At 40.3% G+C, this 17,971-nt stretch overlaps 1 protein-coding gene across 2 annotated transcripts in view; it reads left to right on the forward strand.

Annotated features, from left to right (window-relative positions):
• Positions 1-17,971, forward strand: part of BMPER (BMP binding endothelial regulator) — a gene marked incomplete at both ends in the record, with an annotated part of 242,828 nt that overhangs the window by 132,960 nt on the left and 91,897 nt on the right. For both annotated transcript variants that reach the window (XM_084229389.1, XM_084229390.1), the window contains one exon: positions 3,380-3,425. In XM_084229389.1, coding sequence (XP_084085515.1) covers positions 3,380-3,425 — 46 coding nt within the window. The remainder of the gene's footprint in view (positions 1-3,379; positions 3,426-17,971) is intronic.

Consider the following 17,971-nt stretch of genomic DNA (forward strand, 5'->3'; position numbering starts at 1 on the left):
TACCACCCTCTGAATTTCCCTCTTTTCTCTCCCTCTCTTCTCAAATCAGAATTTTCTTCTCATTCACCATTCAAAGTAATATGTGGTTGTTTATTAATACCTCCCCCAAAGGATTTCTCCTGTCTGGGAGCAAACCCCCAACCCCTCTACATTTTTATGTTTTCCCCTCTCTGGCACTGGCCCCATCACAGCCCCAAATGGAAATACCGTCCTTATGGAAATATCTCTTTTCAGAAACTATAGTTCCAGTGCATTGCATAAAGCAACCATTATCTTCTGAAGCATGAGTTTCATTGAATTCACCTCAGCAACTTGAAACCTTTCAAGGTTTTATGAGTTTTGGGAAAATGTCAAACCTATTCAATACCTTCCTGTGAATGAGAAAATATATCCATATATTCAGGACATGTCCTCCCTGCTCTGTTATAGACAGCTTTTAATTTTATTCACATCTGTTATTATTATAAACAAAAAGTTGCTGTTTTTACTTGAGTGCCAAATGAGGCACAAAAAAACAACAGCTGTTGCTATTGCACAACTGAATAAAGGGGGGAGGGAAAAAAGGAGAAAAAAAAAAAACCCTAATTAGTCTTGCTTTAAAAAGCCTCAGACATAAAACTGAAAACCTCCCATAAAAGAAAAAAAGGAGATACAATAAGTAGACTCGAACACGGTCTGCTTATAAATATTCATTGGGAAAAGTGGGATCACATCATTTATCCAGTCCTCGGGGAACCCTCACTGCTAATGAACTCTTGCAGCACATGTTAGTAATAATGGGCTTCCTTATTCTACAAGACAAAAACAGGATGCGGTGCCAACCTGGTGGCTCAAGTAACCAGCCTCAGCAGGCCGTGTGGAGTTTCCAGCTTCACTTGCGTCCTGCCACCGTGGCGGGATTGACGGTTTGCATTGTCTCTTGCTGTGAGGAGGTCAGCGATCTTCATGTCACCAGCGTCTTGTTAGCATTTCTTCTTTGTGGACCACATTTGGGCCAGGAGCCTCCATCCCTCCCTGAAGAAGCCTTTCCCTGCACCCCTCTCCCCCGAGTCTTGTCCAAGCTTGTCGGTGCCCAGCTCCTGCCTCAGGGGCCACTTTCCTTTTTCTAGGCATTTTTCCAGCCATTCCTCCGGTCTACACTTTCCCTCCTCATGGGGCCAGCAAAAGGACTTGAGAAGATAACTTAGTTCTACCGTGGAAATCCAGTTAAAAATGGACTTCCACTTCCCTGCATTGTCTAGGGAAACTAAACCAAAAAAATACATGGCAGCCTGTATTCTCACCTGGATGCTACACCCCTCTCTCTTCAGAAGTATGTGGGTCTGTTGAGAAGGGATTTTGTGGCTGCATTTCCTGTGCACTCCCTGGCAACATCCCAGAGGCAAGGATGTGCTTTTTGTGAGGGTACCAGTGGGAACAGGAGGGCATTAACAGTCATCTCTAGTATGAGACATTCTCTATATCACAAGATTAACACCAGTTAGCGCCAGACCACCTCCAGAGATGGGTGCAGTCCTGTCCTTAATGAGGGGGTGACAGTGCAGCCAGAGCCCAGAGCCAATCAGCCTCTCAACTCAGCCCTGCCTCCATGGCTCTTGTCTGACTTATTCCCGTCCAATTAAGTGGGATTACCAGCCCCACTCTCCTTTTCCGAAGAAGGGAGATGGCATTTCCGTTGAGGTGCGAGGTACAGATGTGATCCTAGTATCAAATTTTATTGGGGTCTTGGCTTTAAGTAGCTCTGCTCCCCTCAGGTAGAGAACAAACTCACCACCCCCTGGAGCCACCATTCTGTCTGCCTGAGTGGAGCTGACCTCCTTTGGCTACATCCTCCACTGCTTTCAGTCACAAGAAGTTAAAGGAGACTCTGTGCCAAATAGAAATAGATAACAGAGTTCCAGCAAGGAAAATATGCTGTGATGGCCCAAACCATGACAAGCCTAAATGAAGCTGAGTTTTAAATCTTATTCAAAGTCATCACAGACTGCGAGAGCTAATCAGATATGGTTCCAAGTTTTCAATTGTTAACCAGCATTTTTCTGCTCCGCATGACTGTCTAAATCTATTCTGCATGCAACTGACTAGTAGCGGACAAGTGAAGGGAACACATCTGCACTGTGGAACCCTGATGACCCTGGCCTGGGTCTGTCTCCGTAGTTTCCATCTCCTGTAAACCAGGGACAGGATACTTGCATTTGAAGGGTAGATGTGAAAGTTAAATGAGGTATAGTTTGAAGAATGCACTTTCTACTGCATAGCAGATGCCCAATAAATATTAAATTTCCTTAAGGATTAAGGATGAAAGAAGATACAAATCTAGAGCAGAGAGAACATGGCCTTTAAGCTTACACCAAATTGGGTTTGATTTAGGGCTCTGCCACTCTTGTGTTGCATGACATTAGCTTCTTCTATTAAAAGGGAAATCAAGTTCTTGTCTATCTTAGTGATTACAATAATATAATATCAGCACAATATAATAATATCTGCACCGAACATGTTATAAATATTAACATGAACTATTTGCCACTAACCTGATGTTTGGTAATATGAGGAAACCATCTAATAAGAATGTTATATAGCAGGTGCCCCCTAAAAGTTAATCTTTGTCCACATTACTTTTGCTTTGTGATTAATCATTGAACCAGCGATAAGACGGTATCGTTGTCTGATATGGAGCCTGAGAACATGCTTCCCCCTTTAAAAGGTATGCATTAAAAAAATGGGAAGAAATGCAACCTAGGAGGTTATACTATATTTCCAGGAAGGCCTTGGGATGTAGCTTAGCATTTCCAAATTTGCAGCTTCCTTGGCTTTGACAGCATAACAGTGACTTAACCTGGATGGCATACCACTGTCTGAGAGAAGAAATCTGACTGAGTTTGACTTGTAATGCAGGTATTATCCATATCTCTAGATCTGGCTGAGGCCGGAGCTTGGGTTACAGTTTCTTGGGTTCCTCCAACAAACAGAGGCAGAAGGAAGGTCTTGCCTGGATAGATAGGTTGATGCACAAATCCCATTTTTTTGTGTTGTATGCACTTGGTCTCAAAAGAGCTAGATTTGGGTGTTAATAAATAAGTTCAGGCCAGACTGTCTCCATCTTCTCTCCATGTGAGAAAAATCACACCGATGAGTCCTGCAGGTATTATATTTCTGGGAGGATAAAAACAGGAAAGCTTTCTGAATGGTTTTGCTTAGCCTTAGAACCTGATACTTGAAACTTCATTTTCACCATCATCATCACCATCTGGGCACTGAGTTCAAATACAGATTGCACTGCTTTCATTTGACTTATCTGGTATTATATTTAACAAAGATATTTGTCCTCAGCGAACCCTGTTTCTTAACACTAACTTCTTTTTGTTTTTCTCCTAATTAGGGTAAAATTCTCAACAGAAAAGGATGTTGTCCTATTTGCACTGAAAGTAAGTCTGTTGCTTTGAAAACATGCTATTATTATTTGCTTTGTTTTTTATAGTCCAACAAGAAAATTTGGTGGTGTGAGTTTCCTGCACGTTTTATTTCTGTAGGTATAAGACGGGATGCATCCTTCCTCCCTGTAGACACATTAAGTCAATTGTAAACCTATCACAGAAGTCCATTTGAGACAAATGTAGATGTTTCCACTGGAATTTGCTGCTTTGAGAAATTTACAAGATAGATGGTCTGATGAGGTTTTGAAAAGGACCAAATAACTCAGTGTGTGTCTTAACTACTAATAGCATTTGCAGTCTTTGTGGCTAAGATAATGATATCCAGTAAAACCAAACATTATACATAATCTAGGAGGGATTTTCATTCTGTCATTATAAAGCCGAACAGCTGCACTTACTTCCTCCTCCTACACCCACCCGCCTCTTCACCATTTCACCTGGGCACATCCGTGTTGCTGTTGGCAAAGAGAAAATAAGAGGTTGTTGACCTGGCAACGGTTTTGCCATCCTGTCATTTTAACTGAGTTTCTGGGGGTTCTGTCTCACAAGGCTAATTCCAAAAGTCATCTGAGACCACATTCGAATCACACAGACAGAGCAAAGCAACAGGTTTAATGTCATCCCCCCATGCCTGGATCTATTAGCAAATTGACACTTCATTTCTCCTCAAATTCATTGGGATAGCTTTCTGAAGCGTTTCATTGACAGAGGAGTGTTAGTAATATCTCTGTCAAATTAGTTTCCATGTATGATGAACAGGATTAACAAAGTAATGAAATCTATTAGACAGTATGTTCTGAGCCAGGCAGGCTTAAAGAAGTGGGCTTTGATGACAGTTGAAAGCAGATTTCATGCGGGAACAGGTTTGCTTATTTCACTTGTCTAAAATCAGAGTTTGTATTGCTAAGAGTTATCCTGGGTCTGTTAATTTTTTTTCTTTTAAACATAGGTTCATTTTATATATATTTATGTTTCTATTGTATGGTTTTTATGTAAATATAGACAACTCTATTCCTCCCTATTTTTGAGACAGAGCATTATCAGATTACACACTGGGTAAAAGTGCTGGATGAATAAATGAAAATTAAATGATAGATTAAATGAAAGATCTTTTCTTTAAAGAAAGTGAAGTTTATAAAGTAATTTAAAGGGGCCAACCAAGTATGCGTTCGTAGAGTCCAGGAATTAATGCCAGGAAAGAACTAGTGATGGTTAACACACCAGTTGATATTAAAACATGTGTCTAAACCATTACATTTAATCACTCTCCCAGAGAGTCCATTCTTCCTCTGAGTAAACTTTGTTTACGGATGGGTCAAAGGCTACCTCTTGTTTAATTCCTCTCTGGATGAGCACAATAAAGTCAAAATTGAGGAAGTTTGTTCCTGCAGCATGTCAGTGGAGATGTTTGTATTTCCCTAGAAAGTATCTCCTAGTTGAAGTAGAGACAGATTCGGAGGCACTCCTAACACTTTCTACTCACCTCTTTCAATTTGCAGGAGCAGAGATAGGTCATACCTGCCAATCACACTGCTGTGAGCCAGAATCTCTGGTCATCCGCTTAATAAAAACAGATGGCCAATACTGTGCAGAAACCTAAATCTTGAATTATCTGACTTTATGTTCAAAGAATCAACAAGGTGATGATTGATAAAGTTAAAAATACGAACACATTTTTGTTTACATATGCATAGCTAGCCTTTCCATATGTAGGGTACGAGAGAGAGAGAGAGAGAGAGAGAGAGAGAGAGAGAGAGAGAGAGAGAGAGAGAGAGAGAGGAAGAGGGAGAAAGGAGGAAGAGTGGAAGAGTGGAAGGCAGGGTATGATAAATGTTTTACTGGTCATACTAAATATTATATTGTGTCAAACATGTGAATGAGCCTTTAACTTCTGTCATTGAGAGAGGCAATTTACAAGGGAAAAAGTCACTCATCTGGAGCACCAGGGAGACCCTTGACTCTGCACCTGCATCCAGCAGGTCAGTGTGGGAAGAGCCCAGGCATGTGGTTCTTGGTCCAAATCTACATGATATCATCAGATGGCTATTTCTCAATTTCCTTTGGTGTTCTTTCCATCTGTTTACTCTCTCTTGCTCTCCAGCAATTCTTCCATCAATGCTGTAAAATGCATTCTGTTTGGCGAGGTTTATTTGTTCAGATTGAGCTAAGAGATGGGATGATTTCCAGTTTTTTAAAGCAATGCCCAGATTTTCAAAACACATTCAGGTAGATTTATTCTGACGCCCTTTAGCTACTGCCTAAATACCTCCTATTTTGAAATTCTTTTGTCATTCTATCCAGGATCCAGAACAAATCTTTGGTCTCATTTTTCCTCTATAAATTATAAAAATCCCTTCTGATGTATGAAGTTTCTAAAGTAGACAAACAAAACTTGAAATACAAACTAAGGCCAGTGTTTTCTAAAATCAGAAAATGAATGATTTCTAGCTTATTCAAATAAAATCACACATATACATACAAATTTCATTAGTTACTGCGGAGTTTTCAACCTGAGTGTTACAGTGTGGCCAAAAACTGCCTTCTATGGATGCTGTTCTGAGCATTTTAGGATATTCAGCATCTCTGACCTCTACCTGTTAGATGCCAGTAGCACCCCTACCCCCAAGAGGACACAACCAACAGATTCTGCTGACATTGGGGGCATATACTCACCCCTGGTTGAGAACCACAAATACTCCAGGAGTAACAGCCCTGGCAAGTGCAGAAATAAACGCCTCCGGGACTAGCTGCAGTCACTTCCATGCAGTGCTTGGTGGTCAGATGGAGAGTAAAATGAAGTTGCTTTTCTGCTGGTGTAAAAAATGACAGAAGTATCTGGATTTAATTGAATGTGTTTCTGTATTTTCATTGCTTAGCCCTCCAAAAAATTATAAAGTCATAACTATATATTTTTAATGAGTTCAATATTGAACATTTTTATTTAATACATTCAGAACATCCAAGCGGGTTGCAGAAGAGAAGTCTGGCTTATTGAACAATATAATGTCTCATATTTTAGCTGGAGATGAAGGGAAAATGAGAATGAACAAAGCTACAACATAATTATACCTTGACTGATTAAAATTCACCATCTTCAGTTGCTAGGAAGCAAACATTTGCATCCCACCTCTAATGGAATGAGGTTGTTGAGTAATAGCTTAATCCTCACTTCATCTGATAGGTCTACACTTACATGCTACATGTATATGCCTATAAGCTTCTCACAATCCTTTTTTTGAAAGGAGGCAAGCATAAATGTTTAGGTACACATACATAAATACGTACGTACGTACATACATACATACATACATGAAATCAATTGATTGTATAGGTTCAAGTACTCTCAAATATACTTTATCTGTAGTAGTTAAGTATTTAATTTTATCCAGGAGTGATGACATTAACTTGTTTGTTTCTAAAATCCCACAAAATTCTGTCTTATCCACTGGGTTAGTCTATCTCAGTAGTGTTTGGGGGCTCTCTCAGATCTCTGGAAGAAATGGCAAAAGGGAAACTTCAACTAAATATATAGGAGACTGTTATAATCCTTTCTCTGCAATAGTCAGTGAAATGGTAATTTATAGTACCATTGGCAAAAAAAAATTAATTGGGGCACTAAACTGTGGCACACCCATAGTAAGACAGTCTTTGTAGGGGTGATCTGAAAGGGCAATGATGATTCTATTAGAATTGAAAAATATGTTCTCTTGAAATCAGACCTGAGGGAAGTAGGGGAAACATTTCTTTCTTTTAATAACATGGGACGTTCTTTCTTCCTTTCCAACTGTAAAGAATTAAATCTGGTTTGGATGATTTATTTAAAATAAAACATTTGAAGTGAGCTAAACAAACTTTGTAGAGCTTTCATGAGAGTGCTAGTTCTTGCCAAAGTATGAGCTGTAGCCTAAAGCGGGACCCCTTTTTCTGGGGTTCAGTGTTACAGAACAGCATGTTAGGTGTCAAGAAGGCCACGGCCTCTGGTGTGGTAGCACTGGTTTATGTGAAATGTTATTTTACCATGTGTTGGCAAAGAGTAGGTGTGACCTTGACTGAACCACCCAACAGAGACCTGAATCAGATAAGTTCTTTGCTGACAAAGGTCTGTTTTCAGACATGGAAATAAACTCAGTGACAATGATTTTATGCATAAGAGAAGGGGTGTGTGTGTGTGCGCGCGTGTGTGTGTGTGTATGTGTGTGGAGAGAGAGAGAGAGATTGACTTTGACTATATGTGAGAATTTTTTTTTAAAGATACTTATTTTTGCGTAGAGGAACTGGGGTGTAGGCCAGGGGTGCCTGGTGGGGCGTGGCAGGGATGAATGAGAGGATTCACCAGAGACAGTGGGAGCAGAGCTGGTGGATCTGCTGAAATACATACTGAGGGGAGTAGCAGGCTGGCGAGACGGGAGAGGTCTCCTGCGCCATATGTGGGTTAGCTCCCTGGCCAGGGATCCAACTCAGGCCTTCATGGTGATAGCACTGAGATTTAACCCCTAGGCCACCAGGTTGACCCTATATGTGAGAATTTAATCTCTTAATCATCTAAAAGACCAGAGGCAACCAAGGCAACCCAGATGTTTATGTCCAACCCCAGGTCTCAGAGATTCATTGTGCTGTGCCTGTAGCCACATCAACCTAACCATCAGAATCCCAACCACAAAAGAAAGTTCATGCTTATATAATGCAGAGGTGATAGGGTATTCTGAACACAGATGTGCATTTAATTGAAATAACCTCAACTACTGGTCCCACAAGTAACAGGAAATATCATATTTCAGCAACACAGGGTGTGAGGAGGCTCACAATTGCCAGGTGACTTTTTAACCCCAGGGTTAGTTTCCAGCTGTGAGCAGCATCGGATGTGCCTGCTCTGCAGAGGGCCCTGCCTGCCAAAGGGGCAGTGGGGTTGCCCCAGCTGGTCCTGGTATATCTTACTTAAGCCCGTGGGCACCTCCATAGGTATCTCCAACTGCAGAGTACTTGTAGGAGGGATGTTCACAACAATTTAACGAAACAATGTCTATGGGGCCCATTTTATGAGAACTCTCCATTGACAGAAGTTCCACAAATTAGTAATTCTGTGTTTGAGCAAGGTTTCTGGCCTCCGAGACTGTAAGCAACTCCAGATCCCTTAACACCAAGAGTCTGTCCTTAACTCAGGAAAGCAAGGAAATTTGAAACCAGAGCTCAAGATGCTTGTAGAATAAGAATTTGTGGTGTTGACTTTAGCCCTGCCAAGGAGGTGTTAAGCTGAGTGGCCACTGGAGTTTCTGCTTGAGCATCTGGAGTTGGGTTTGTCACTGCTCCTGAAGTCCAACCAGCAGACAGGGGTGAGAAATAAAAGCCAACTGCGGTGGCTAGGGGAATCCATATGGGCAAGAGCAGCATTGGAAGTGCTGTGAGGAAACCAGTTTGTTTTCTGTTTTATATTCTGCTCTATTCAAGTGGAGACTTCAGGTTAAGGCTTTTCCCCTCTGGCTGTAAATAGGTGCAGAGTTGAAGGAGGAGACTGAAGTTATGAGGGGTCATCTGTTACCTACCAGTGGAATCAGTTCCTCCAGAGTGTTAGTGCTCCCTAAGTGCTGATTGTTTGACTGACATCCATTGTCCTCCTCATCATCATTATCATCATCAATAGCAATAAAAACAGCAATAGCAGCAGCTCACTTTAGCATCTGTTACCTATCTTGGGACCCTCTCATTTGCTCCATTGGAGCCCCACAGTCATCTTAATGTCAAATAATGTTAGTCATTCTGTTTTATAACTAAGGGGACTGGGGGGTAGAGGTTAAGAAGGATGCCCAAGTTAAGTGGTGGAGCCTGAATTCCTACAGGAATTTCGACTATTCACTTCTTTGTCATTTTGTGTAGTTTGATAACCAGTTGTGGTTGGGAAGAGAAGGTTGGAGGACTTTATAACTAGTAGGGATTGGAGACTGAAGGAGGATGTTAGGAAGAGTTTCCGATTTAACAACATGTCCCTCTAACCCATCCTAAAAGAAATGGAGACTCAGGTATCCAGGCTTTCACCTACCTAGTGACATCTCCACCTTTCAGCTCCAGTGTGGAGTGGTGGTAGTTGGCGTGCCTGGTGCTCACTGACAGGTCACACTGGCCTGGGCTTCCATGTCCACTTATATTGCAGGTATTTTTTTTCTCCTCACAACTCAGGTGAAGTAACTTCCAGCAGTAATATCCCTAAAATTTTCTTACTGACAATATTAAAAAATAAATGGTTTTAAACTGGAAATAACTTTGTATATTTCTACCAGGAATAAGAAAGAGCTAGATTGTTCTGCCACTAAGGTTTGCCATTAATTTAGCACCATGCAATTGTGGAAATGAGTGGGCTTTAATGAAGTGCTCCCACTTCTCAGGCCAGGAAGCTGAGATTCATTGTGGTATTAATAGGAAAAGCTGGGATCAGAACCTGCATTTATATTTTTTATATCTCAGATCGGTATTCATTTCTATAATAGCATGTTTTCCCTGGATTTTTTTTTTTCTTCCTTCAGTGGCATTCATATTGAATGACTACATTAGGACATGCAAATTGACAGTTTTTCACAAATTATTTTAAAATCCCGTTTTATTTTTTTTTTGTTTTTTTGTTTTTTTTTATCAGAAGCAAAGTCCTTTTCAGCAAGGTGTTCTACATGGCCTTCTTCAGGGGAGTTGTGTAGAGGCTAGGAACACTCAGCATAGGGTGGATATTGCTATTTCATGCTGTATAGCTCTGATAGCATAAGAAACACAATCAGTCAAATTGGGCCAAGAAAAGATCATTTCAAGAATTATCTCATCTTTGGTTCAGAGTCTTTTCTTTGTACAAAATTCTTGTAATAGTGATACCTAGGCACATGTACATCTAAACTCTAATTTCCAATACTAGTCAAATGTTCAACTGATTGAATTTTCTGTGACATTTTCTTAATGTTTATGCCTTCCTAGTTTTTAACTGAAATAATACTGTCTCACTTCCCATTTTTTATTAACTTTAACAACTTGATGCAATTAAAAATGCAGCCACTACTTCGAAAGGTGTATCTCTGTTCTTTTTTTTTTTAAATAATAAATTTTATTTTTATATTCCCCATACAGTTGCAACCCCCCCTTTTTGATCCCAATCCCTCCCCTCCCGCCCCCCACCCCCCCAAAAAGTGTCTCTGTTTCATAGTTTTTTGTTGATTCTGATTTTCACTTTCTTATAGTTATTCATTTTCCTGGTCCCTTATTTAAGTTTTCTAGATTCCTGCTATGAGTGAGACCATCCGGTATTTTTCTTTTTCTTTTTGGCTTATTTCGCTGAGCATGATCCCTTCCAGCGCCATCCATGTTGCTGCAAATTGCATGTGCTTATCTTTTTTGAATGCTGAGTAATATTCCATGGTGTATATGTACCACATCTTCTTGATCCAGTCATCTATTTTTGGGCATTTGGGTTGTTTCCAAAGCTTAGCTATTGTAAACAGTGCTGCTATAAACATAGGGGTGCAGGTGTTCTTTGGAATTGATGTTTCTGTGTCCTTTGGGTAAATACCTAGGAGTGGAATTGCTGGATCCTATGGAAGCTCTATGTTTAGTAGGTCCAGAAATCTCCACACAGCTCTCCATAGTGGTTGGACCAGTTTGCACTCCCACCAACAGTGCAGAAGAGTTCCTTTTTCTCCACGCCCTCGCCAACATTTGTTGTTGCTAGTTTTTTTAATATGTGCCATTCTCACTGGTGTAAGATGGTATCTCATGGTAGTTTTGATTTGCATTTCCCTGATTACAAGTGATGTTGAACATTTTTTCATATGCCTGTTGGCCATTTGCATTTCCTCTTCAGAGAAGTTTCTTTTTAGCTCTTCTGCCCATTTTTTGACTGGATTATTTTCTTTGTTTTTGTTGAGTCTCATCAGCTCTTTGCAGATTTTTGTGATCAGTCCTTTATCATTAGTGTTGGGTGCAAAAGTGTTCTCCCAGTTGGTGGGGTTTCTCTTTGTTTTTGTTATTGTCTCTTTTGCAGTGATAGTGAAGGCAAAGATAAACAGCTGGGACTACATCCCTGGATTATTTTTTTAAGCACAGATGTACCATTACTGTCTCCTTCAATTAAAAGTTACTTTTCTCTCCTAATTTTGAAAGAATAAATTTTACACATAAAGCAATATATAAATTCACTATTAGATATCAGGGACATGGCTGCCATTTTGAGCCACAAGACGCCTTTACCTAGGTCTGACAGATGGAACTTGTGATCAAAAGCAGATAGCAATAGAACCCTTAAACTGCGGACCATACAGACAAGCACTGCAAACCCCAGACTCGAAACCGAAAAATACTCTGTGAAAAATACTGTACAATAAAGTACACATTACTCTCTGCAAAGCCGAGGCAGATTTATTCCTTTCTATAGGTAATACTCCCTATGAGCAAAATAAGTAACAAAAATTGTTACTTCTGCTGGACTACAATGGCTCCTATTAACCAATAGTGATTTATTGAATATAAACCTGTGTCAGGTATTGTAAAGAGCACTACCTGTGTATTTTGTCCTTTAATCCTCACAATGACCCATGACCTATCATTACCCCCATTTCACTAATGAGAAATCTGAGTTTCTGGGAAATTGAATAGGGTGAGGGTGCCTAATACCCTGGTCTGCGAGACTCCAAAGTGCAAACTTAAGCTCTATTCTATGTTCTGTTGGATAAATTTTTATTCATTTTGGAGGTTTGCCTTCAAATATATATGAGGGTTACCAATTTCTTTCCTCTTACATGACAAGGGGCTTCTATTTGAAAGTAGTGTATTTGCTCACTTTTTAAAACCTCTCTACGTTTATGAGGCCACTTAATTTGTTCAGTCTCTAGGGTTACAAAACTTGAGCTCTAGCCTTCCCTGGGAGGTTAGAGAAATGACTCATTAGCTACACTGTATAGCTAGCTGCCTTTGAGATGGGGCTCATATTTATACTTAAAATCATTCTTAGCCCCTTTCTTTGTTAATACTCTTAGATAATGCCACCCCAACCATTCCTCTGCTTTGCTCTGCCTTTTTTTTTTTTAAGATTTATTTATTTATTTATTTATTTATTTATTTATTTATTTATTTATTTATTTATTTATACATACAGGCACTGGGTAGAGTCAGAAGCGCAGGAGGGTGAGAGAATTCACCAGAGCCAGAGCAGGGAACAGAACAGGCAGACTGATGAAGTACATTGCTGAGGGGAGCAGCTGGTGTAGCAGGAGAGATCTGCACGCCATGTGGGACCCTCACTGGTGGCCAGGGATCGAACCGGCGCTGCAGAGGCTGTGGACAGCTTCGCAGCCCAGTACTCAACCACTGCACCACTGGGGAGGCCCTGCTCTGCCTTTTTATACATCTCTTTGGTACATGACTATCACCTCTTACTTTTCACCATTTTGATCTGTGAGCCTATAGTTCTGTTTCCATGGTTGCCCTTTTGTAGTTACTCTCTCATTATGGTTTCAGATTTGTCCAAACTTCATGGTCCTTCACATATTACATTCTGACAAGATGCTAATATGGTAGATCCCGGCTTCTAATTTTTTGGAGACCACATTCTTCTGCAAAGTAGTAGTGCATTTGAATTTTATTCACAATTGCTACCTTCAGTTCTCTGAATCATCTGGTTTGGAACTTGGCTGGAGGGGATGATGGCCATTTCCAGCCTCTGTGTGTTGACTGCATTCTGGCACCCATCATCCCAGCTGCGCAGGTTTGGGACCTTAATGTTATTTCTCATACTTTTGGCATTTCTCTCCCATGTTGCTAATCAGTCAGCAAGTCTGGTTGATTGTCTCTTTGTGTTATTTTTCTAATAAATAATTTCCTTCCCATTCCCATGGCAGCCATACCCTCATCCTGTTGCCTGCAACTAACCTCTGTCTTTCTCCTTCAGCCCTTTCTGCACACTGCTGTCGGATCCCAAACTTGGCTTTCACAAAACCCTACTACAGCTTCCTTCTCTGGTTTCTCGCAGAGTTTCCCAAAGTTTGCTTTATAAAATACTAGTGTCGAGGGATAGTAATGAGTTATATTTTCAAAACAATGCTCGATGATTAAATACATTGGGGAAATGCTGGGTCAAGTAAACTTAAACACGTTTCCCTACTACAGAATTCTCAGGGTCCTTTCTGTGCCAATGTGCAGGGTAAACTTTCAGGAGGGTGATGGAGTATAGAGTATCTCCTGAACTAATTTGAGCTGCAGAGACTTTTTTTATTTCTACTTATTTTGGCAGAGCAGCCGGCAGGATTGATGTTTTAGAGGAAACATGTTAAGAAATGTTGGTACTTTGGAATACATTTAAACTTCTCAGACTGGCAATAAATTTCAGGCCAATTTATTTAGATAACGTGGGGTCTCACATCTCCTGAAGTAACTCCACACTCCAGTCAGATTGGTCCCCTGCTTTTGTGTAAGCTGCTTTCTTTCAGATGTCTATGACTTTATTAACATTCTTCTTTTGACTTAGAAGACTTACCCCATTCCAGCCCCAAATCTGCATTTATTTTTATATACATTTATTTATTTTTGCATAGAATTGCTGGGGTATAGGCCAGAGGTGTGGGAGGTAAGAGGGCTCACCAGAGACAGAGTGGGGAGCAGAACAGGCGGATTTACTGAAATACACTGCTGAGGGGAGCAATGGGTGAAACAGGAGAGGTCTGCTGTGTCATGTGGGTTAGCTCCCTGACCAGAGATCAAACTCAGGAAACTGGCTGTAGTGCTAATAGTGCTGAGACTAGGCCACCAGGGAGGCCCCCAAATCTACATTTTTATACATGATTTGTAGATGAACTCAGCTTTCAATGTCTTTTCTGTAAATCTGCATTTTCTATGTATGGTACAGTCTTGTTCAACTCTATTTTGGTGAGTATCTATTTGCTAACATTGCAGAGTATTTACAATAGTAAAATTAATAATGATTACTCTTCAAGTATCTATTATGTTAGCATGTTTATAGCATTTTTTATGACCACCCTGCAAGGCAGTTGTTCTTAGATCTGTGCTATAGTGAACAAAGTGAGCTTATGTATACATTTTAGCCTTGGTGAGTGGCAAGATCAGGACTCAAACCCAGAGCTCTTTAAAACAACATGTTTCATGCTTGCTAGAAAATAGGAAACCATTTTTCAGTTCAAGTATATACCTTTCTTAATAAATAATAACTTCTAGCTTCAGGAGAGCCGATATTTTAAGATTATAACTTCAATGGTAAGAGTGGCATGAACACTTGGTGAGTTTCCAGCATTTGGAAATTTCCCTGGAGCACCTCGATAAAAATCTGATACAAACCATGAGCCTAGAACCTTGTAATATAGTTGGAGAAATGAAATATAAACACATTAAATAAGAGAACGAGTTTATAATTAACTTCTGGATAGATGTTCTTTATCTAACGTTCATGACTGCATTGATAAGACTTGGGGCAGGGTGTCTATGAACCTCTACATTTGAGTGGATAGACTCATGTGCATTTGGGAAGAAGAGTGTCTACACATTTCTCCAGCTTCCCAAAGGGCTCTGTGACCCCCAACTAGTTAACAAGTATGCAGGATCTATGGTATCCAGATAAGTGGAAACATCAAGTCATGGTGGCGAAGCTACTGGCCCCAGAGCCACAGAGACTATGTTGGACTCTGCTTTTACTACTATGGAATGAATGACATTGACAACCCAGCAGTCTCTAAGAAATTAGATTAATATACTATGTGCTGACAAGTAGGTTGGGAGGAGACAGTGATGATATGGGAAGCATCTAGCATGGTGCCTGGCATAAACTGGTCACTTTAGACTAGTTGCCTTGGCAATTAAGTGTATTAGTTCCTTATTGTTGCTGTAACAAATTTCTGCAAACTTAGATGTTTTAAAAAGCACACATTTATTATCTTAGAGGTTGTGGAGGTTAGAAGTCTGAAATGGAGCTAAGTGGGCCAAAACCAGTGTAATGCTTTCCTTCTGGATGCTCCAGAGGGAGCCCTGTTCTATCAGTAGCCCTCCTCTCTTGGTTTGAATCCACTTCCACCATGGTGGGTTAGGTCCTCTTCACTGTGCTGCTTACTCTCCTCCTTCCTTTTCACTAATAAGATTGCGATAACATTCATCCTGTCCTGATCAGCCAGGAAAATCTCCCCAACTGAGGTCAGCTGATGAGCGACCTTAATTCCATCTATGGTTTAATTCCACATTCTGAGAACGTTATTCAATTGATTCATTGATTAAGCAAAATTCTGTTGATTAGTGCTCATATGCCAGTTACAACACTTACCGATTTTAGTAAGTAGTGTGGGCAGTTTGTTTTTTCCTCTCTCACTAAAACATATTCTTCAATTGATGAACCATTCATTTAACAAATATTTATTGAGACCTGATATGTATTATGCTAGGCTTGCTGTGAGTAAACAGAACATAGCAAATAAGCAAAGAAAAATTTATTTGCTATATATATATACATACCATATATATATAATATCTATCTATGTATATGTGCATGTATGTATGTATAGGTGGATGGATAGATCTGTCTATCCATCCCTCCCTCTCTCCTTCCCTCTCTCCCTCCCTCCTATACACAAGGCAATATACCAGGCACTGAGAAGTATGTACAAAATATGCATAGAAAAATTGAAGTGTTGATTTAGGAGTTAAGGATTCATTAGATTAGAAAGTGATTTTTTCATGCAAATGCTTTGGATTTGGTGACTATATTTAACTCTCAAACTGAAAAACATTGTGTGACTATAGGGTAGATGATTTGAAATGCAAACTATCCCAGAATATCTGAGTTATGTAGTCTGTTTTGCTTTTGGGGTAAGAGGAAAGAGAAGTGGTTTTGGCAGAGGCACCACGGAAGTTGCTGCAAGGAGTTGGGAGTAGAGCCAGGGGCTGCAGAATCCATGTCCTGTGAACTGTGATGTGTAGAACAGGCATAGGCTACAACCAGAGGGACAGTGACAGGTGGGGAGGACTGAAGTTGAATTGGGGAGGCCCTAGCATGTCTGCAATGGCCTTGGGGGATAGATTTATTTTAGATTAGATCTTTGTTTTCAATTAAGATGCTTTTTTTTTTTTTTTGGTTTTCTTTTTGTGCGGAAGAACTGGGGTATAGGCCAGAGGTGTGGCCTGTGAGAGGATTCGCCAGAGACAGAGTGGGGAGTAGAACAGGTGTATCTACTGAAATACACTGAAAAGGGGAGCAGTGGGCAGGTGAGACAGGAAAGATCTGCTGTGCCATATGTGTGTTAACTCCCTGGTGGGGGAACAAAATCAGGCCGTGGGGTTGATAGTGCTGAGACTCAATTCCTAGGATGCCAGGGAGGCCCTCTTTTAGATTAGATCTGAAGGTAGGGTCTTTTTCCTTTGCTCTTCTGTTTAAAGTTGGTACATGTGTGGGGTGATGAAAAATGTGTAAAAGTAAATTTATATTCTTTACAGTATCCCTACTGAACTTAAAAAAATCAGTTTTTCATATGCAAATTTAAAAGTATGTCTAGTGGTTATAAATTGGTGGAAGGAAACCTTCCCCAACATTTATAGAGTAGAGTTAGATTTAGCTCTTGACTTAAGAAGTCATGGATACAGGTGCCTCTTGGTGGAGCATCTGTTGGTCCTCAGGTCCCTGGGGTTAACAGCTGTCAGCGTCACCTCTGGCCAGAGCCTCCTGAGGGGAATGATTTAGGTCCCCCTGAGTTGCACACTGCCATTTCATGTCTGAGGCTTCCATCATGTTCAGATCTGTGTTAAAGGCAATGCTTCTAATTCTAGTCTTTCCTGGTTCTTGACCCAAATTTGGCATCATTACTCCCCTTCCCCACTGGGGGTTCCCAGGAGCTCCTGCATGACCCAGTGACCCCAGAGTCCCACAAGACTTGTTTCCTTGAAATTTCTGTTGAGAAAAGTTTAAAGCCACATCTTTTTACTTAACAAACTTCCTTCTGGAAATGTACTCATCTGTATGGTGGTGTGGTATGGTGAGTAGAGAGAACTTTCTCTTTGCAGAAGTAATGGACTGAAGATGAAAGTCACTTTTGTAGGATTTCATCGTGGGCTTAATGACTGGAAAATCATATGACTAAGTGAAGAGGAAATGAAATTTCATGTACAGGATCATCTTAACTATGTACACACGCATGCGTGCGTGCACATGCGCACACACACACACACACATATATACACACACACTGCATTATCCCCATATTGTAAACACTTATTTCTTGGTAGCAGAACTGTGAATGATACTTTTATTCTTCCTTATGCATTTCTGGTTTTGTTTTGTTGTGTTTGGGGAAGGGATTAGCTCTACTCAATTTCTCTTATTTTCTTTTTGTAACATGGAGTTGCATAATTTTCCTTAATTTTCTTTGATGGATAGTTTGAAAATAACTATTGCTCTCAGAAGAAAAGCATTTCATTAAAATAAATACACCCATGGCAGAAATATATGCACCTGATGAGGTTAAGAGAAAAGCACTGGAATTATGTTTTTGGAAGCAGCTAACTCCCTTAATTCTCATAGCAAT

This window comes from Talpa europaea (genome assembly GCF_964194135.1).
Source record: "Talpa europaea genome assembly, chromosome: 3".
Classification (NCBI taxonomy): domain Eukaryota; kingdom Metazoa; phylum Chordata; class Mammalia; order Eulipotyphla; family Talpidae; genus Talpa; species Talpa europaea.